The following is a 22,010-nucleotide window of genomic DNA, read 5'->3' as shown; positions in this document are numbered from 1 at the left end:
GCTTGTGTTTGAACTAGTCCAGTCTTTAATATTGCCCTGGGAGCAGATTTGCATCAAAATTCTCTCTGGAAGATAATTCCCCCCTTGTTAATGCACTTCATTCAGCATTTGAAGCATCATCTTGAGGAAGCATTTTTTTTTTTTAGTGCTCCCTTTATCTCTTGCTGGTGTTTTTCTGTCCAAAACATTCACAAAAAAGCTCTTTCCTTTCTTTTTTAAATTTTACTTCTCCCCCAAAATTCCATCAAAGCGCTGTGTTGATGGCTTAACTCCAAGCAATTGATCTTGAATTCATCAGCCTTCTGATTTTCGAGCCCTGCAATTAACGTGGACAGGCTTGATCTTCGACGTGACCTGCTGGTCAAGGGAAACATAGCTGCAGCCAGACTGAGTTAATTCAAATCAGTTTGTAAACCCTGTTTTAATTCTCCTAAAGAAATGTAGATCATTGGCCCTGGAGTGTGTTGGTTGGTAATGCAGTGAGCACAGGATTTGCTGGTTCAAAGGGATTAAGCGGTGGGGCTGTTGAGGAAGGGAAAGGATGGGGCTGCTTCACTCAGCTCTGTCAGGAGCCCTCAAACCCTCCAGCAGGTGTTTCACTCAGGGCTCAGGAGATCAGAAAGCTCCCAGAGGAAATCATCTTGCAGGAGGAGTGTTGGATTAAAGCTTTGTGACCCTGATGGAGGCTCGGTAATGTGTGCTCTGTCACCGGCTGTCCTGGCCCCAGGGCCGCTGGGGCTTCCCAGGAGCTCTGCCTTGGCTGTTTGGGATCTCAGGATTTGTGTTTTGGAGGGAGTCTCTCAAAAGCATGCTGTACACAAGGCTGTGGTCACAGGAAATGCATCCACACCTGCCCTGGGCAGTCTGGAACTTCCCAGGTGTGTGATGTGCTGATAGATAGGGTTGAGCTGTGGGGCTGTGATGATGTAACCCCAAGCTGCTTCCCAAACAAACAAACAAACCAACCTCCTTCTCCTCCCTAGCTCTAGCTTTCCTTGGCCATACTCTCATGCCCTTTCCCTTGAGTTGACACTGGCTCCAGCTGACACAAGGAACCAGCAGGGAGACAATCACCTGATTTGCTTGTGGGGTTTGATTTTGGTGTTTTCTTTTCCCATGCCCTGGCGTCCCTCCCTCAGCCTGCTCACCCTGGGATCAGATGACTCCCAGGGTGTGGAGCTGCCCCTTCCAGCAGCACAGCAGAGATTACCAACAGCAGCATCTCAGCTGGCTCAGCCATTCGTCTGGGTTTGCCACGGGCTGGGGAGCGAGTTGGGCAGAGGTGGGAAACTGCACTAATCCCAAGTTCTGTGTCTTCATTCAGAGAAGACTTTGCAGGATGATTATTACATTTTCAATTCAAATGCCTGTCGTTGTTGTTGAATTCAGATGTTGCATGGGCTGAGACCTATTGGTTACAATCAAAATCTGTGTTAGCAAATGACTTAATTTAATTTAGCTTCCTGCAAATGCTCGACTGCAGCCAACTCAGCTCAGCACAGCTCAACACAACTCAGCTGAGCTCAACTGCAGGCTGAGTAAAACCCTGAGACACTGCTAACACTGTTTCCTTTCCTGGGCAGCCTCTGAGCCCAACCTGAAGCTGCGTTCCAGACTAAAGCAGAAGGTGGCAGAGAGGAGGAGCAGCCCCCTCCTGCGCAGGAAGGACGGGCCCGTGGTCACGGCGCTCAAGAAGCGCCCGCTGGACGTCACAGGTACGGCGGGTAAGTGACAGTTCCTCAATCCTTCACTCCCTTCTCCCTTCCCAGAATGCCCTCCTGTCTCTTGGTGTGCTTCAGCAGTGCTGGAACCCAGCTGAGAGCACTGGAATTGTCCAGCTGGGGGAGGCTGAGGTCAGGCCTTGTCCCCATCCGCAGCTCTTACCTCTGCTCCTTTTGACCAGGGACACATCTGGAGCTTAGGATGGAAAATAGGAAAAGGTTTTGGACCCAGGAGCTTTATACATACAGCTGTGTACAACTTTTTTTGACTACTCAACTGACAGTTTCTTGTTGAAAAGTCCTGTCCTTCCAGAACCAAAGTTTGCAAGTGGGATCAGAGCAAAGAACGTGATGAGATTACCATAAAGTTAATTCTTAGCACCATCTAGGGTTGTCTCTGTGTAAGTACCGCCCAGTGACAGCTCTGCCAGGCTTGTCTGGCTCTGAGGCACACGATCATCACTCCATCAAACTCAAAGTGAGCTCCCTTTAGACAGGGGAGTGGGCTTGGGAGACCCTGGGGTGCCTCAGCACTTCTCTGGGTCAGAGCCTCTCTGTTTGCAGAGGGGAAGGAGGATTTCAAGAGCTAAAAGCTGTGGAATCATAAAATATTCCGAGTTGGAAGGCATCCACAAGGATAATCCAGTCCAACCCTAGGCCTGCACAGGACACCCCAAAAATCCCAGCCTGTGCCCGAGAGTGTTTTCCATGAGTTCTGGCAGCCTTTCAGACCTGAGAATCCAATTTCCTTCACTCACACAATGCTGTATGGCACATGGCTCCTGGGATGAATCAGCCTCTGCTGGCTGACCACTTTTCCCTGCAATAACTTCAGAAAGGGCAGTGGAAGCTCCCATTTCTCACTGGCATGGATGTGGTTCAAGAAGCCAGCCTGGAGCCTAGAAAAGTATCTGAGTTGTCATGGTAAGAGGGGACATCTAAATGGAAAATAAGTTTTAAAAGCAGTCCTGATTTGGGGAATAGAAATTATGTTTGATCCCTGAAGAACACTGAGGGTTCTGGTGGGACACTTTCCACTTCACCAGGTTTCTCCACCCTGGTTTTGAGCACTTCCAGGGATGGGGCAGCCACAGTTTCTCTGGGCACCCTGTGCCGGGGCTTTATCATCTTCAGAGAGAAGAATTCCTTCCTACAGTTCCCTCTAAGCCTGCCCTGTGGCAGTGGGAAGCCATTTCCCCTGTTCTGTCCCTCCAGGCCCTTGCAAAAAATGAGCTTTTATTCCTTCTGGAGCAGTGAGGAGCCTGCTGCAGCCTCAGCAACTGCAGCTGCTGGGAGAGTCTCCTGCTGCAAATGGTTGGGGAATGAGGCAAGTTCAAAAGAAAAGGTTTGAATGTCATTAGCCTTCCCAAATAAAAGGAGGAACACTGGCAGCTGTGCCCCAGAGCAGGTGAGAGACCTTCTGAGGGAGGTCTGATGCAAGGAGGTGTTTTTAGGGTTAGAGGGAATGAGGGTGAGAGAGGCACTCCCAGAAGAATGAAGCAGAATAACTCTGACATCCTCCAGTCTGACCTCTTCAAACCTTCCATGCCTTTTATTATCTTTCAATCATATTTCAAGTTATTAATACACTCCAAGAGAAATCCCCATGGGGAGAAGACTTAAATATGGTGAGTAGGTACTTGGATAAACCATTTGAAAGTGTTTGTTGGTATTTTAAGAGCCCTGGAAAGATTTAGGGGGAAGAAGAGAATGAGGAGGAGGAGGAGGAGGGCTGCTTTCATCCAAAACAAAACTTGAGGGGTTATTATCTGTCCAAATAGCATCACAGAGATGGTTTCTAATGTGTTTTTCAGACTCTGCATGCAACAGCGCTCCTGGATCTGGTCCCAGCTCTCCGAACAACAGCTCCAACAACATCAGCACTGAGAATGGAATTGCAGGATCAGTCACCAGTATCCAGGCAGAGGTACAGAGTCCCCCTTCCCTCTGCTGTGTAACACCCCTCAGCTCTGGGAGAGTTTGGGAACTAAGCCACACAAAAGGAAAAGCCCGATTTGTGACTGGGAGCAGACTTTGGGAATTACCTCTCAGCCTGGAGGATGCCTTATCTGTTTATTAAATCTGGTTTGGGCCAGCTCACAGGCAGCTTGTGGTAGCTTGCAGTGGTTTTGTAGTGAGGAGAAAGTAAAAAATAAAGGGATTCAGCAAGGTCAAATGCAAGTATTTTAGTGTTTGGGGACTTTGTTCCTGTATATAGGGGGGATTTATTGTGTGCAGTAGGCTGGTCCAAATATAACCAAACCATAATTGGATTAAAGGGGATGGATTTAAACTTTTCCTTCACAATTGGGCATCTGAAAGCTTGGTGCCTTGTGCTGGTTTATAATCCCATAAACTCCCACCATCACTTGAGGCCTTGCTGGATGCCCAGGGCAGGGTGTTGGCCTGGGTGAGGTGGGGTTGGATTGAGCACAGCAGCTCCTGTGTTCAGGAATCTGGGAGCCAAACTTTTCCAAGGGGTCTGAGCCATGTGAGCTGGCTCCCACTATAAACTGTGCCTCTAGAAAACCAGTGTGGTTGTCTGATGTTACTGGTGCATTTCTTTTCATCCAGCTTCCCATTAGCTGTTCTCCCCATGAATAGAGTCTGTCTTAACAGCAGGGCTCCAAAAACAGGCTGGGGCTTGTTCTCCACAAATATTCCTTTAGAATTGAAAAGGCCTTCTGATGGTGGAAATGTCAGTCCTTATTGCTTTCTAGTTTTGTACAGATTTGCACTTTATTTTTATTTCTAATGTAGTGTAACAGTATTTAATATGGGGAACATGCCTCCTTCCCCACCCTCTGCCCTGCCAAATGGTGCAGCAGACATTCCAGCCACTCTAGTCCATAGCAAACCTCACAGATTTAGGTAATTGGTGTGAAAATTAAGATGTTGGGAGGTGGGGGCTTCACTTGCCCCAGGAGGTCGAGCACTGAGTTTTGGTTTTGCTAATCCAGGAGCTGTCAGTTTTGTCTGTCCTTAGCCAACTGCAAATTCCCAGTTGCTGCTGATGGAAAACTGGTGGGTTTGACAATTTTTTTATTACATAAACAGAGCAGGCAGCTTCCCAAAAGTCCCTGCAGGGGATTGGAATCAGGTGGTCTTTAAGGTCCCTTCCATTCCATTAAGCCCAAACCATTCCATGAGGTCAGAGTGAGCTCCTGCAGGTAAATGTGAAGCTGGAGCATCCTCCTCATCCATTTGATTTTTCAATTTAGTAATTAGAGCTGATCATCTGGGACTAGACTACCAACACCTAATCAAATGGACACTGACCACAGGAAAAAGTCTTTCCATCAACTGCTTGTAGTGCAGTTGTAATTTTGTGACTTAGGCTGAGGCATGAGCAGCACAAATGCTTTGGAAAAAAAACCCCTGTCCTGCCCAAACCTCTCCCATTCCCAAAGAAAAATAATTCTGCATTTTATTTCAGCATTCATGTCATGTGATCCCCTGATGCATTGGCCTGTATTTGGGAAAAAGGATAAGTGGGGTTTGGTGTCTTTAAAATCCTCTTCTTCAGTAGGAGTTGTATGACCTGGGAGCTCAGGTGGTGGAGATTCCTTTCATACCAATGGACCAGGACTTCCCATGCTCCCATCATTAACTGTTTGGAAATATTTGAGTGTTTCTGAAAAGATAATGTTGTGTTTTGTTCTTTGCTTCATGTTTCATTTTAAATGAGAAGTATATCTCACTGATTCTTAGTTTGCTGCATCAGCCCTTGAACCAGGTGTGTTGGAAGTTCATTATTTGAGTGCCTTCAGTGGGGAAAGAATGCAGCCCTGCCTCCTTTAAAGCAGACATTTTCTGGTTTGAAATACTGTTTTTAAAGGTTTTTCCCTCTCTGAATGGCACACGACATTCACTGCCATTGCAGTTGGTACAAGGCTGTAAAAACTCCTGGAGCACAGCTGCAGACTGTGCATTCAGAAATGGCTGTGTGCAATTCAGCCCAGAGATGGGAGCTGTGTGTTTAAAGTGGTGATAATGCTGCCAAATCCCATATGCTCAGAGCATCAAGCTGCTGTGCTCTTCTCTGTTTTCTATATCAAATCCCCAGGAGAGGCTTTGAGGCACAGCTCCAGAGTATTGATTGTTCAAAGGGAAAATGGATGTAGTTTTATTTCATTTATGATATCAGTAAAATATTTCATTCCTCTGCTGACAATAAGTATCTTATTTTCAATAGCACACTGACATTATGTAATTTAAATTAAGCAAAATTGCCAGGAGTGTTCAAAAATCACTTGGAAAGAGAAGTGTGTGGGTACAAATAATCACATGGAGAGTCACTTTAGATTAGAGAGAAAAACGAAGTTTTTTTACAATGAGTCTGTTAAAAATAAGGCACAGGCTGCCCAGAGAAGCTGTGGCTGCCTCATCCCTGGAAGTGTCCATGGCCAGGCTGGATTTTGGGCTTGGAGCACCCTGAGATAGTGGAAGGTGTCCCTGCCCATTGCAGGGGGTGGCCTTGAACAATTCTGGGGATGGGACAGCCATGACTTAGGTACAGATTGCCCCATAATAGAATGTTGAGTTAAACAAAATCCACCTTTTCACAGCAGCACCTGAGTTTAACAGGCTTCTGCAGAAGTCTTCTTGAAGTCTAAATTCTGTTTATGTTGGAAAATCACCCACAGAGACCTCAGGGTGATCAGAGCCCTGGTTTCCCAACAGGAAAATCAGGCACTTTATTGTAATTTTTATAATGGCTTCTGTAGTGCGTATTTCAAATCAATCTTGTTTAGAAATTAAAGGTATTTTTGCTAAAGTGTTCTTGCTTCAAAGATAACTGAGCAAATCTTGCATTTCACCCTGAAAATCAGGAAATAGCTCCATAAATGCAACCTTGAGGCTTTTGGGTGAGATTTTGAAGTCTGATTTATGCTAACACTCGCTAGTAAATAACATAAATTGTCTGTTATTTGCTAAAGAGAAAAACACCAATTGTAAAGCTTTTTTTTTTTTTTTCAGATAATTGGTTTTACCTTTAAAAAGGCAAATGCTTGAGAAGGGCAAGTACCAAGGGAGTAGCACATAGCTGTTCTAGGGGAGATTTAGGTTGGAGATCAGGAAAGCTTCTTCCCCCAGAGGGTGCTGGGCACTGCCAGGCTCCCCAGGGAATGGGCACAGCCCCAGGCTGCCAGAGCTCCAGGAATGGATGGACACTGCTCCTAGGGATGCCCAGGCTGGGACTGTTGGGGGGTCTGTGCAATTCTGGGGACTCTGTGTCCCCTCCTGCTGCCCTGTCCTGGTGAGTGCTCTGTCCTGGGGATGGGGATGGGCTCTCACCAGGCTCTCACTCTCCTTTCAGACCAGCCTGGCTCACAGGCTCGTGAACCGCGAGGGCTCCGTGACGCAGCTCCCGCTCTACACCTCACCCTCCCTGCCCAACATCACACTGGGACTGCCTGCCACCGGCCCCTCCAGCGTGAGTGGGGCTGGCACCAGGGGCTGGGAGGGCTGGGCTCAGCCCCTGGGATGGCAACGGGGCTGGGCTCAGCCTCTGGGATGGCAGCGGGGGCTGGGAGGGCTGGGATCAGCCTCTGGGCTGGCAGCGGGGCTGGGATCAGCCTCTGGGCTGGCAGCGGGGCTGGGATCAGCCTCTGGGCTGGCAGCGGGGCTGGGAGGGCTGGGATCAGCCTCTGGGCTGGCAGCAGGGGCTGGGATCAGCCTCTGGGATGGCAGCGGGGCTGGGAGGGCTGGGATCAGCCTCTGAGATAGCAGCGGGGCTGGGATCAGCCTCTGGGCTGGCAGCGGGGCTGGGATCAGCTCCTGGGATGGCAGCAGGGGCTGGGAGGGCTGGGATCAGCCTCTGGGCTGGCAGCGGGGCTGGGATCAGCCTCTGGGCTGGCAGCGGGGCTGGGATCAGCCTCTGGGCTGGCAGCGGGGCTGGGATCAGCCCCTGGGATGGCAGCGGGGCTGGGCTCAGCCCCTGGGATGGCAGCGGGGCTGGGCTCAGCCCCTGGGATGGCAGCGGGGCTGGGCTCAGCCTCTGGGATGGCAGCAGGGGCTGGGCTCAGCCCCTGGGATGGCAGCGGGGCTGGGCTCAGCCCCTGGGATGGCAGCGGGGCTGGGCTCAGCCCCTGGGATGGCAGCGGGGCTGGGCTCAGCCCCTGGGATGGCAGCGGGGCTGGGCTCAGCCCCTGGGATGGCAGCGGGGCTGGGCTCAGCCCCTGGGATGGCAGCGGGGCTGGGCTCAGCCTCTGGGATGGCAGCAGGGGCTGGGATCAGCCTCTGGGATGGCAGCAGGGGCTGGGATCAGCCTCTGGGATGGCAGCGGGGCTGGGATCAGCCTCTGGGATGGCAGCAGGGGCTGGGATCAGCCTCTGGGATGGCAGCGGGGCTGGGCTCAGCCTCTGGGATGGCAGCGGGGCTGAGATCAGCCTCTGGGATGGCAGTTGGGCTGGGATCAGCTCCTGGGATGTCTCCTAACCCCCTGTGGCTGTGTGTTTGCAGGCGGGACAAGCGCAGCAGGACGCAGAGAGGCTCGCAATCCCAGCCTTACAGCAGCGGATCTCCTTATTCCCTGGCACTCACCTCACTCCCTACCTGAGCACTACAACGTTGGAGAGGGATGGGGGAACTGCACACAACCCTCTCCTGCAGCACATGGTCCTACTGGAACAGCCAACTGCACAAACGCCCCTGGTCACAGGTGAGCGCTGCAGGGGCAGCACTCGGGCACCTGGAAAAGAGAGGAAACCAGCAGGGATCTGTTGGGTTATTGTCAAGGCAGCCTCTAGGTCCTGCATCAGCTGTACACCCTGCAGGTGGAATATAAAACCTTGGTTTGTTGATTCATTGATTAGTGGTGATTTTTCCAAAATTGGATCTCCCACCTCATTTTGGTGAGATAAAAATAGATACTGTTATTCCATCAGGACAGCAAAGGTTGGTTGGTAAAAGTTGAGAACTCTGTTTAGAGTTCTGACCAGTTCAGATCAAAGTGAGGGTAAAACCATTGCATCTTGACGACTCCTGTTTTCCATGGATGGCTTCTATTCCATGAAAATACGAACGGCACGCACTTAGAAAATCACAGGTTAAAACACTTCCTTTCCATCATTAATATAAATAGCAAAACCGTGGCACAAGCAGCTGCCTGCCAGCAGATTGTATTTGTTTGTGTGCGTTCCCTTTGCAGGATGTTAATTGCTGTGAGTCACTCCCGGTGCTGTGTTTTCAGAATGAACTACCTGTGGGAAGGCCTGTAGCTATAAATAAGCTGGATTCAAAGCAATAATTCCCACTGGGATGCGTTTCTGGTTTCCTGTGTGTGGTGCTGGGACAAAGGATGTTCTGCCTTAGTTATTGATGTGTTGGTTTTCCTTCCCTTCCTTCCATTTCTGTTGGAAGTTCTTGGGAGGTGTCAGCCCTTGCAGCATTGTAGCTCATGGCTGGTTGTACATCCAAACCCCAGGAACATCCACGGGGTTGGGATAAGCTTGGAAGCACATAGATATGGGGAGGTTGCTGCAGAGAGGTGTGGTGTTTGCTTCCCTCAGTTTCCAGCATACTGTGTTTGCTTCCAAGCAAATTCCTTCTACTCCACCTGCTCTGTGCTGGGCTTCCTGAGCGAGTACAACGTGTTACAGCCCAGCACTCAGGAGAAAGAGTCAGCACAGGGAAACAAGGACAAACACACGTTCCAGAGGCAGCAGCTGAGAGGCAGCGAGCTCACACGTGCTCCCCAAAGCCTTGAGTGCACGGGCTGCCAAGCTGCAGCTAATGTTTGGAAACTCCTTGGAAATAAAGTGGAGTTTATTAGGATTCTGCTGGAGAGCCTTGAGCTCTGGAGACAGTCCCCTGACAGCTGCAGAATTAGCCATGATGGCTCTCTCTGGACTGGAAGGTAGACATGGACACTTTGGGAAGCTGGACTAGAATTCCTTAGCTGTGCCATTCCTTTTGGGAATGGTTACTCAGGGTAGTATCCTCCATGTTGTGGTACATGTCCTGATGTTCCTTATTCCTGATGGAAGATACTCAGGGCTTGGAGCAGCCTGGGATAGTGGAAGATGTCCCTGCCCATGGAAGGGGGTGGAGTGACATGAGTTTTAAGGTCCTTCCCAAGCCAAACTGTTCCAGGATTCTGTGAACATGGTGTCTCCTGGAAAGCTTTCCCAGGAGCACCTTGGCCATTGCCTTGGAGGAAGGTAGTCTTCCAGAAGATCCTCTGCAAGCTCTGCTGCCTGATTTGAACTTTTGGGAGGAGGAGCTGTGCTCTCAGGGAAAAGGAACACATCTTTCCCAATGATCTGTGTATTCATAAGCTGACCTGGTCGTGTGCTCACCGACATCTGCAGGAACATGCATTTATAAAATCAAATACCCTTTCACATGATCCCTTTCAGAAAAAGCAGAGAGTGGGAGAAACTCTTGAAGTCTACTGAGAAAAGAGGCTTTCCCATGAGTCAGCTCCTTCCACTAGGGCAGTTTTGTGAATTGGTGGGGAAGGAGGTCACATCCTGGGACACACATGCCAAGGTGTTTATAATCCTCAGCATCCAGCTGGCTGCAGACTTCTGGGCTGCTTCTGCCTCTCCTAAGCCAAAGCCTGAGGAGAGCAGAGGGCTTCTTGCCCAAAAGTGACTGCAGCCATGCTGTCACAGAGAGGCAGCTGGTTCGTGCAGCTTGAATTGAACCTGAGATCAGTCCCTAAACCAAGGTGAGCTGAGAGGTTTAAGCTCCAGACCACTGTAGTCTCATGTAGCAACAGAAAGGTCAGTAAGGTGTTGCTGGTTTCAAGAAATGAGATGTTTCCAGAGGGTCTCTGAGTCACCAAGCAGATACAGAACTCAAACCAAGCAGAGCATTGCTCTGTGCAGTGGTGATTAATTTATCAGCTCTCTCTCAAGGCAGCTCCAGCTGTAGATGGCGAGGTGGCTGGGTTTGACATAGTATCACTGTCACCGTCAGCGTTACTCAACAGCCGTTTTCTCCCTTCCTTTCTTCTTCCTTTTGTTTCTCCTCTGCTGTTTTTTCCTCCATATTATCTTCAGACTGGTATCTTTCAGGACTGCCCCTGCACGCACAGCCCCTGGTGGGTGGAGACAGGGTCTCCCCTTCGATCCACAAGCTGCGGCAGCACCGCCCGCTCGGGCGCACCCAGTCTGCTCCCCTGCCCCAGAACGCCCAGGCCCTCCAGCAGCTGGTGATCCAGCAGCAGCACCAGCAGTTCCTGGAGAAACACAAACAGCAGTTCCAGCAGCAGCAGCTGCACATCAACAAGGTAGGCACAGAGCTTTCAATGCCTTTTTTCTTGCACAGCAGCCTCAAGCGTGCGATTTCGGGGTCTCTAGTGCAGGTGTGTTTGTGGGCTCTACCTCCAACGTCCCTCTGGGCCTCTCATGCTTGGACCGCTCTCAGGCTTGACAACACCAGGATGAATTTGTGAGGGAAGTTATTCAGATACCCTGAAACATTTGCTGAAAGGCTGAGAGACTTAAGGGCATTCACCTGAAGAACTGAAGGCTCCAGGGAGAGCTCAGAGCCCTTCCAGTGCCTAAAGGGTCTCCAGGAGAGCTGGACTGGGGACAAGGGATGGAGGGACAGGATGCAGGGATGGATGTGATATTGGGAAGGAACTGTTCCCTGGGAGGGTGGGCAGCTCCTGGCACAGGTGCCCAGAGCAGCTGTGGCTGCCCCTGGATCCCTGGCAGTGCCCAAGGCCATGCTGGACACTGGGGCTGGGAGCAGCCTGGGACAGTGGAAGGTGTCCCTGCCCTTGGCAGGGTGTAGAACTGCATCATCTCCAAGATCCCACCCAAACTATTCTGGGATTTGTTCTGGTTAGAGGATTTCTAAACACTCCTCCCAAGGAGTTCCAGTGGAGGCTCTCCTTAGGACAGCAGTAATTCCAGCAGCAGCTCTGGGGCTCAGGACAAGCCCGTGGCAGGCTCGTTCAGATCGCTGCTGTTCCCTTTGCAGCACAGGTTCCTCCAAATATTTCCACTGTTCCAGTCCTGTGAGAAAACACAACTGCCAAGGGCTGGATCAAAGAGTGAGAGAAGCCACAACCCCCCCACCCCCCCAAACCCTTGTTCATGGGCCGGGCTGAGGCAGGATGGTTACACAAGTCACTGACGTCAATGCTGTCCTCCTGGAGCGCTGCCACCACGGGTGCCAGCCCTGGCCCCGGCTCAGCCCCGCACTCGGGGCCCTGGGGAGCTGCTGCTCCACAGGGATCCCATTTCCTCCCCCTCCAAACACTCCCTGGGACCAGGGCCATGGGGTGTGGGGCAGTGAGTTGGGGTTCTTTGTTCGGGGAAGTTGTCAGCTGGAAGGATTTTTTGTGTGAAGGATTTTAAAGCTTTTCCAAAGCCTTGGATGTGACGTATCCACTGAGCTCATTCAGACTTTCTCCTGGACCTCCCAGGAGCTGGAGAGCCACTGGAGCACTCTGACTTCCAGCTTTGTCCATCTCTTGCCACAGCAAAATCAGGCAGAGAGGGTTTAATGAAACTGATTTCCCTGTGTTTGATTTATAGGAGTCATGAGTTAAAATCACTTCAGTGCTAGTGCTGCGTGTGTGTGGTGGATTTATCCCATGGGGCAGCATCCAAGTGCTGACATGGGAAAAGACTTCTCCCAGATTGGGGATATTTTAGGACCCTCATGTGTGTAGGAGAGTTAAGGGCAGGACTAAAAATAAAATAAAAGATTATTTAATTATTAACAGGACCGCTAGCAGTGCCTGGTAATTTTTTTATTTGTGGATTTCCTGTAAATAATACTAGTGAATTATTTTATATATTTATGTACTCATAAAGCAGGCTTTTCTTAATTCCATGTGATTTTCCAAATGTTGAGATTTTGGCCCTAAATGTTCCCTGTTAGGTGTCTGCAGCAGATGAAATTTTTGAGAGGACTGCAGCTAAAACAAGTCCTGCTTTTTCCAGGAAGACAACTAAGGAAAAATGTGTTGTTTTACATGAAAATATTAAGAATAGTCATCCGAGTAGCTGTGGCTGCCCCTGGATCCCTGGAAGTGTCCCAGGCCAGGCTGGACAGGGCTTGGAGGAACCTGGGAGAGTGGAAGGTGTCCCTGCCCCTGGAGGGTTGGAATGGGATGAACTTTAAGATCCCTTCTAACCCAAACCATTCTGTGATTCTCATTGAGCTGATATTCCACCATCAGCCTGTGCTTCTGTTTCCCATCTTTTTTCATGTTTAATGTTCGACAGGGAAGTGCCAGGGGAGGTTTAGGTTGGAAAAGATCAGAACAAATTTCTGCATTGAAAGGGTGCTCAGGCACTGGCACAGGCTGCCCAGGCAGTGGGGGAGTCACCATCCCTGGAAGTCTCCAGACAACCTGTGGATGTGGCACTTGGGGACAGGGCTTGGGGTGGGTTTGGCAGTGCTGGGAGAACAGTTGGACTTGATTGTGTGAGAGGGCTTCTCCAACCTTAAGGATTCTGTGATTTGTAATATCAGAAGTTTTGCTCCACGCCCCATCCAGCCTTGCAGGTGGGTTGTTCCCTCTCCTCCAAGCACAAAAGCTCCCCAGTCTCCTGGTCCTTCCAGCTGTAGGACTGAGGCTGCCTCAGGCAGTTGTTTCTCCCCTGCTGTCACATCATTGCAGGGGAGAAAAAAGCAGATCAAGAGATTTCTGTAGGCTTTGGCTGCTGCAGAAAGCTCTGCCAGGTACTCTGGTGCCCAAGTCAGCCTCTCCCCATCATCCCTTATCATCTCTTGTTTCTCCTTAGTCCATAAAAGTTAAAAATCAGAACCCAGAGGGAGCATGGCAAGAGCCATGTCGAGTCGAACGAGTTCAGCCTTCTTTCCTGTTTTTTACTCATTTTCATCAAAGCTGTGTCTCCAGCTGTCCAGGAGTTGTTCTCTTTCTGCCTTGAGTTTGTCCTTCACCTCCAGAGGGAGGAAAGGGAGGGTTCTGCTGGCTTCTGCACATCCTGGCATGTCACCTCCTTTGCTTCCTGGCTCCTCTCTTCCTCTGGCTTTCTGACCCTTGGTGCCACCCAAGGGTGGGGATCAGGGTCTCATCCAGACCAAACCATTCTGGAATTCCGTGGTTTTTCTGCTGGGGTCTCCTCATTGATCTCTGATGTGTAAATAGATGTCTCTAACCTGTTGGTAGGACCTTCAAGTGTCCCAGGAATTTGCCACTGTGGAGAAAGGTGTCCTGGAGAAGATGGTCTGGAGTGATGGGCATAGCGATGCTCAGGGGTGGGATTTGTTGGTCTTGGAGGTCTTCTCCATCCTTAATGAGTCTGTGGTTCTATTTATCACATCTACTGGACAAAACCAATGCTAGCTGAAATGCCACTAGGGAAAAATGCAGCTTTTTTTTCCCCTCATGAAATGTTCCACAGAAAAATGATGAACTTCTTGGTTTCCCCTTTATTTATGACCTGACTTTGCTATGTGGTGTTTTTTGGTTCTTTATTTTGTTAGGTTTTTGGGTTTTGTTATTTTTTTGTTGTTGTTGTTGTGTTTTGGTGGGGTTTTTTTTGTTTGTTTAGTTTTGTTGTTTGTTTTTTTTTTTTTAATTTCTGTTCTTTGTATTTCAAAGCTCTGGAGGAGAAATCTTGCCAGCTGCATGGAGCCTTTTAAAAATGCTTGTGACTAGAGAGCTGTAATTTATTCTGGAGTGAAGTTGTTGTCTGCCCGAGGCTGGAGAGGCAGTGCCTTTACCAGAGGTTTATGGTGGCAGCTTGTGACAGCCAGAGGCCACTGGGTATGAAAACAGAGGAGTAACCTCGTGGCAGAGGAAGCCAGACAGCTAATTAAGGGATGGAGAGGTTATTTATGTTGCTTTGTGCTTACTATTTCAGATATATTTACAAGCATTCTCAGTGCTACCATTCCAGCCAGCCCCTCACACTTTTATTCCCTCAGATTTTAAATGGCATGAGCACGTGCTCATAAAACTGCACAAATGGGAGATTTTTAGGGAGTTTGGATGGGCCTGGCATGCAGATACTGAGTGTTTTATGTGGAATTTGTTGGTAAGAAAGTGTCTTCTCTGCAAAATCTTCCTTTGAGGGTGGGGTTGCAACAACTGGAGCTAGTGGCAGACCAGGAGATTCCCTTTGCAGACAGAATGTCTGAAATGTCCTTGCCATCGACCTCTTGGTCTTCTCAGCCTTCACCGGGGCTGTCATTTAATTCTTACATTTTAAAGGAGTAGGAATAATTTAAAACTTCCAGGGAACTACACTGCCTCTCATTCCCATTAGGTATGACAGTGGCACTGTAAGTTATTTTTCCCAGCAATTACCTTGTGCAGTTCAGAAGTTCAAAAGGCATGAAGTTCAAAAGCTTGAGACCTTCCATCCAAGCAGGGGAAAAAAAACCCAAGCAGCAGATGGTTTATGATAATTTAATTATCTTTAAACCAGATAATATTCATCAAGCCTAAGAGGAGTTAAAGAAAATTGGTAGAAGAACTTTTAGCTTAATGTGGTTTGGTTATTCAGTGTGTGTTATAAGGAATTAAACTGGGGGGGACAGAGGAACATCACAAAAATCCTTGAGGAGTTTTGATCCCTGAATCTTTGCAGGGACCTTCTGAGGTCACTGAGGGCAATGTCCCCCCTCTAACAGGTTGCCCAAGGATCTCCAGGGATGGAGATTCCAGAACCTCTATGAAGAATCTGTTCAAGGGTTTGACCAACCTCACAGGAAAAAAAAATGGTTTATTGTGTTCAGAAAGAATTTTATGGGTTTTAGTTCATGCCTATGGCTTCCTGTCCCATCACCTGTGAGTGCAACCTGTGACAGTCCCATGGACTTAAGGATGTCCAGGTCTTTTAATTCCTTCACCAAGGGAAGTTTTCCTTGTTTGAGACTTTTCCTCTGGTGTCAGAGTCCTGGGATTCCTGAAGGATTGTCTTAAATAAGGCATTAATTCAATCTCATATGCCACCAGGTGCTTCCCTCACTCAGCAGTGGCACCAGGATCTCCTTAGCCTTCCTTTCTTCTTTCTTCCTGTCTCTTGCCAGATTCAACTCCATTCCTGCCCCTCTGCCTTGCTTAGGTTATATGGCAGAGCCTTCTTTCCTGCTTTTGGGGGGAAAAAAAGGCTTAGTTCCAGATTGGAGCCACTGTTCTTCAAAGAGCAGGTTACTGACAAATAGTCCCTCGTCCTGCATGTGTTCAATAACCATGTTTTGATTTAGCTTTATTAGATTTAAAATCAATATCGCTTACCACACCGATGACCTAATCCTCATTAAACCTGGCCCTGACAACTTTCAAAGTGCAGCAGTTTCTTTATAAGCCTGTGAAACAGGGGCAGCCTGAGCTCTTTGAAAAGGAGGAAATGGATTGGTTTTCCTACTCTGGAGTTAAATCCAGGTCACATTTGGGGTTTTTTTTATATCCCAAATAAAAATCGTAAACAGTCTGAGACAGAGAACTGTGAATTTTATCTTGCCAAAGAACTTGCAGAAAGCCTGAGTGAATTACAGTGAAAATGAAATTGTTCCTTTAGGTTTAGGAGCTCCTCTCTGATACGTTTACTGTGTCTGCTTAGGAAGGTCAGCTTGGAACAATGCCGCTCTTGAGGTTTGCTCTCAGCTGCATGTCCTGAGTTTCCTCTTAACCAGCTCCATAAGGGTACAGATTTTCAAGTAATCATTATTTCAGCCTCACAGAAAAAATTCAGGGAGTGATTCGAGGTGATGTTGAGCAAACAGGCAGCAAAAGCCCTGTTGGAGGGTTTGTGTCCCCTGTATTCTTTCAGAATTTAATTGCCAAACATCTCGATGGCTGCTCTGCGGGTTTGTGAATGGAGGAGCATCTGGAGGCGTGCAGGAACAAGAGGCTCTTATTCCTTCAGAGAGAGGATGAAGTGGAAAATAAGGGGTGTCATCACTTGGGACAAGGGGTTTCGGAGCCCTCGGCACCAGGGTTACCCTGACCTTTCCCCACATTGTTTTGGCTTGTGAGACACAATAACTCAGAGCTGCTCCTTCCCGCCAGCCCGGAGAGCAGAGCGAGCGTTCCCCACTGTGGAAGGCGGCTCTGATGACTTTGGGGTTCTTGCAGATCATCTCCAAACCCGCGGAGCCGGCGCGGCAGCACGAGAGCCACCCCGAGGAGACGGAGGAGGAGCTGCGGGAGCACCAGGCGCTGCTGGAGGAGCCCTACGGCGAGCGGGCCGCGGGCCACAAGGAGCCCCCGGCGCTGGGCAGCGTGGTGCAGGTCAAGCAGGAGCCCATCGAGAGCGACGAGGAGGAGGCAGAGCCGCAGCAGGAGCTGGAGGCCGGGCAGAGGCAGGCGGAGCAGGAGCTGCTCTTCCGCCAGGTCTGGCGCTTGGCTGGTTGTGAGACGTGGGTTTGGGCTTGGAAGTCACCTCGTGCTGCTGTGAGGGGAAACAGCTCCCGAGGGTTGGCTGGGTACAGGAACCCCGTGTGAAATTAAGGGGTTCCTTCCCCAGAGTCACCTGCCAGCTGGCAAACCCCAGGGAGCAGAGTGTGGATCACCTGCACAAAACCACAGTCACTGTGTTTACTGAGCCACTGAAACACTTCCTGGGCTGTTTCTTTGAGAAGATAAAGTGTATCCTAACATTTCTGAGTACTAGCCACCAGCAGAAGACTGTATTTTGGTTTAATGAATTTAAACTAATTTCTCCAGAGAAAGACTGCACGTAAGGGAACAGGGGACGAGTGGAGGGTGTTCCTGCTTCAGAATTAGAGATCCTGGAGCCTCCAGCCAGGCTCACTTTTGAGGGAAAACACCCAAGGCTTGTGGATTGCAGGTGATAAATCAAATAACAAGGGAGCACAGTGGGATGTTGCTCAGGAGCTACATTTGCCCAGGAAAGCTGTGGCTACCTCACCCTTGGAAGTGTCCCAGGCCAGGTTGGATGGGGCTTGGAGCAACCTGGGATAGGGGAAGGAGTCCTTGGCCGTGGCAGAGATGAGTTTTAAGGCCCAAAGCAAATTAGAAATCGTGGGATTTTCTAATTCTGAGTTGGTGATGATGGACCATTATCAGTGATACCATTCCTCTGAAGGTGAAGCCTCTCCACTGTAATCCTGAATCCATGGTCACACCTCAGAAGTCTCTAAAATAGTGTCTCCTTTGCAAGTGTTTTGCCTCAGAGCAGGAGGGAATTAATAAAGGGGATGGGATGGAGCAGCCATCCCTTCTGACCAGGAGCCTGTCCAGCTGATGGTGTGGCTGCAGAGAGAACCAGCTCAGCCTGGGATCCAGTTGAGTGGGACTTATTCCATGGCCTGGACTGTTTCACTGTTAAATGTCCAGGGCAGTGGGGTGGGAGGCCAGGGGGAGGAAGATGAGGGAGCTGTGGGGGAGGATGGAGCTGCCCCTGGCAGTGGCCCTGTCAGTGTGCAGCAGGCTCAGGCTGGGGCTCTGTGTGCTGTGCCTGTCTGACTCGGCCCCAGAAATGTCACATCTTCCTTTGCTGCATGCGAGGGAAAGGAGTCCAAGCCTGAGAGCCTTCAGAAACCCTTTTGGGAAGGCCCTTTCAGCAACTGCCTGCTTCTCTTGCCCACAGCAAGCCCTGCTTCTGGAGCAGCAGCGGATTCACCAGCTGAGGAACTACCAGGCGTCGCTGGAGGCGGCCGGCATGCCCGTGTCCTTTGGGGGACACCGGCCCCTGTCCCGGGCACAGTCCTCCCCTGCCTCAGCCACCTTCCCCATGTCCGTGCAGGAGCCACCCACTAAGCCAAGGTTCACAACAGGTGAGCTTTTTGGGGGCTCTGGGCTGGGGGGGGCTCTGCTTACTGGTTTGTTTTACTCTGAGCTGTTCTGTGAGGGCACGGAAAAGAGGGCATGGCTTTAGGCTGGGAGTAGTGGTAGATGGGGTATGGGAAGGAAATCATTCCCTGTGAGGGTGGGAAGGTTGCCCAGAACAGCTGTGGCAGCCCCATCCCTGGAAGCGTCCAAGGCCAGGTTGGACAGGGCTTGGAGCCCCCTGGGATAGTGGAAGGTGTCCCTACCCACCCATGAGGTGAACTTTGAGGTCTCTTTTAAAACCCAAACCATTCCATGGGGATGATTCTATGATTTTATTTCCCATCCCTGCAAATCCGTAAGCGTGGGCTCTGCATTCATCCCCATTTGGGTACTCCAGAACATCCTGCCTTCCTTAAGGAGCTCACTGAGTCATCCCTCTTGTCCTGCTTGTCCCTTCCTCTGAGCAAAAACACCCTGCAGACACAGCAGCAGCACAGCCCTGGGGCTGTGTCTGCAGGCACACAGAGCGAGTCCCAGGCTGGGACAGAGCTGATTTAGAGGCAAGGCAGGGAGAGCCAGTGCTCCTGAAGGACAGAGTGCCAAATGCAATGCTGGCTCTGTTTCCTCCACCTTCTCCAGTCCTTCCATAATCTTGTGCCATCAGTGATCTACTCCAGGCTCCCTGGCAGCCTCCCCTCCTCCTGTCACACAGGGGGCTGTGCCTGCAGGTGAGCTGGTGATTTCCACTTGTCTTGGGGAGACAAAGAGACCAAAGGGTGTTTGCTTACTTACGAAGGAAAATGATGAGTGCAGTCCTGTGTTTGTCTGGTGGAAAGCACAAGTGCAAAGTAGGTGTTGATCCCCTACTTCCCCCTTGGAAGTGTTCACAGCCAGGATGGAGCAGCCTGGGCTAGTGGAAGATGTCCCTGCCCATGGCAGGGGGTGGAACAAGATGGGCTTTAAGGTTCCTCCCAGCCCAAACCACCCTGGGATTCTGTGATCTTCCCACCAAGATTTAAAGCAAAAAAACTTAATTGCTCTTCCTGTATCCTGACAGCCAACTTTTCTACTCCAAATATCCTTTCTGCTTCTTCAGTGCCCTTAGCAAAAGCTGAAAGTTGATTTTCCATGTAACTCCTCAAGCCCTGTGCTGGCTGATGGGGACTGATTTCAAAGTCCGCCTTCTTCCCCAAATGTCAGGCTCTTACTTTGTGAATGAACAGTTTGCAACGTGATGTGTTCCCTGGGAAAAGGAAAAGGAAAGGGGGGGAATCCACAACGCCCAAATAAGAGCGACTCATGATGTTATTTCCCTTTCACTTCTGCTTTTATTCCATTTTTAACCTACACTTCTTGCATCACTCAGCTCAGTGCTGTGAATCGGGTTTATTTTCAGGCCCTGGTGGTGTAGTAATAGTGGCATGTTCAGTGTTCCTCAGCTCCTGGCTGCAGGCAGGGTGGGAAGCATGTGCTGTCAGTTCTGGAAAAACCCAGAGAATGGCTCAAGGTTTGCAAATCAGCCCTTTAAAGTCCCTGTTTGTTGTTAAGGTTTAACCCAGAATTTCAGCAAAACTGCAAATACAATCGGTTCTGGCCAGATTAAAAGATCTGGCTTTTGCCAGGGGTGCAAGAAAAAGTCCCCTGGCTCAGGGTCAGAGCAGATGAAACTTGAGCTTCTAATATACTTAACCCCAAACCTTGGGCCTTTAAAAACAAGGAAGCCTGGCCCTGCTTGAAGGGATTATTCATTCCTTCTCTTTCTTCCCTCCTCCTCTGCCGGTATTGAAGCTGCCCAATCAATCACATGCAAGACTCTGAACATAGAAATAAATAACATTTCCTAGCAGAGGATCTGTGTTTGACTCAGATCTGTGCCTCTGAATTTCATTCAAAATTGCAGGCAGCAGTAAGAGTGCAGATTTAAGAGCTGTGCTGCTTGGAAAATATGCCATTCTGGTATCAGGATTTATTTTCTTCAGAGGCAGAGTTTGAAAAACTAAAAAAGGGGCTTAAAATACGAGGTGGAATGTCACACTGCTTTTATCCAGCACTGCACAGAGTACAGATGAGGTGCAGAATGCTTCAGGTAGCTCACCTGTAAAATATATTTTCACAGCATTTATCCACATTAAGATTCCAAAGGCTTGACTTTTCTTTTTCCTTCAATCTCTGCATTTATGCTGGGTGAATGGAGAAGGAAAAACACAATAAAATTGGCATTCACTGGCACTAATTAAGGTGCAAAGCATAAAGGTAAGGCCTCTGCAATAGTCCTAACACTAGTCCTAGGTCTGGTTTAATTAACCTGCACTGTCTGCATTGGGGAAGCAGGGGAAAAAAGCCCACTGCCATGGGCATGGAAGCAGGAGAAAGGGGAGGAAAGACATTTCAGCTGCTGAGCATGTGTGAGTTAAATTGCCTCATGTTTTGTTGGAGTTGTGCATGGTGGCGTGTCGGAGATTGTGTTTCTGGAGGTGGATGCTAAAGCTTAATCACCGGGATTGAGCTGTTCTGTGGAAGGCAGGAAATTAAAGTCTTGGGTGTTTTTCAAAAGCAAGTAGTGCTGAAGTGCATCAGGCTTCTTTTTCCTGAGGAAAATCCATCTGGCTGATAAGTGCTTTGGAGACTGATCCTAAGGCAGAGGAGTGAGGGTTGGAATTGGTGTGATGGTTTGGTGAGAGGGCTGCAGGAAGCAAACGTCATTGCATGGCCCTAATGAAGCCAGCCATGATCACTGTGGATGGGAACATGGCCCTTGAGAGAGCAGCCATTGTCCAACAGACAAAGGAATTGTTCCTCCTTTTCATGTTTGGTATATTATACAGAAATAATACAGAGAGCTGGTGCTCACCCTGGACTGAGTTAGCTGCAGACAGCTGGAAGTTCTGGGGTTGATGTATATTTTATTTTCCTGTCTCTCTCAGTGACCAGCACCTGAGACTTCAAAGGTGTGGGGCAAAGAGCCACATGCTGCAGCTCTCCAACATGATGTCCATTACTCCACATCAAAGGGAGGGCCGTGCCCTTCCTGGATCCTTCCAGCCATCAGTTTGATGTCCTGAAGCATGACATTTAATTTTCCTTCCTCCCAGAAAGCAGGTCCTTGAACTCGCCCTCTCTAGCTCCAGCAGCCCCTGTGACTTTAATGAATACTCATGCCTGCCCTGTTCTGTGCACTTGAATAAGGATCCTCAGGTTAGGCCATTAATTTGCATAGCTCCAATTATCCAGTCTCTGATCTCCTGCAAAAATGGGTCCACAAATTATTCTGATGTTCTGCATTAAAGGGTTTTTCCTTTCTGATGAAGGCATTTATTCTCTCCTGTGCAGAGCAATATAATTATCTGAACCTCAGATCATATGTTTGTTCTGCCAAGAAAAGCCAGTTGGTTTTGCTTTAGTGCTGACCTTTAAAAATTATTGTTCTTATGTCTGAAAAGAGTCTTGCTTCCAGCACCACTTCAATTAACTTGTAACAGCCAGTGCAGTTTTGTATTTTGAGCTTAAATTGCCGAGCTTCCCTTTGTGTGAGTGTGTGTGTGTGTCTGCAGCTGAGTGTCCCCAGCCACAGGAAGGAGCTGGGAACAGCTCCCTTTTCAGCTGGCCTG

General features: G+C 49.4%; 1 protein-coding gene across 6 annotated transcripts in view; it reads left to right on the top strand.

The window, feature by feature from the left end:
- The window catches only part of HDAC4 (histone deacetylase 4), a 175,481-nt gene that overhangs the window by 122,374 nt on the left and 31,097 nt on the right, over positions 1-22,010 (top strand). For 3 of the 6 annotated variants that reach the window (XM_050987626.1, XM_018911871.3, XM_018911878.3), the window contains 7 exons: positions 1,584-1,724; positions 3,536-3,648; positions 7,042-7,158; positions 8,187-8,385; positions 10,733-10,962; positions 16,744-17,001; positions 18,221-18,407. In XM_050987626.1, coding sequence (XP_050843583.1) covers positions 1,584-1,724; positions 3,536-3,648; positions 7,042-7,158; positions 8,187-8,385; positions 10,733-10,962; positions 16,744-17,001; positions 18,221-18,407 — 1,245 coding nt within the window. The remainder of the gene's footprint in view (positions 1-1,583; positions 1,725-3,535; positions 3,649-7,041; positions 7,159-8,186; positions 8,386-10,732; positions 10,963-16,743; positions 17,002-18,220; positions 18,408-22,010) is intronic. The other 3 variants (XM_018911876.3, XM_018911873.3, XM_018911874.3) reach the window with 3 other exon arrangements.

The sequence above is a fragment of the Serinus canaria genome (assembly GCF_022539315.1).
Source record: "Serinus canaria isolate serCan28SL12 chromosome 7 unlocalized genomic scaffold, serCan2020 HiC_scaffold_29, whole genome shotgun sequence".
Lineage (NCBI taxonomy): Eukaryota > Metazoa > Chordata > Aves > Passeriformes > Fringillidae > Serinus > Serinus canaria.
Note: the sequence above shows the minus strand (reverse complement) of the source record. Positions and strands in the feature narration are given on the sequence as shown.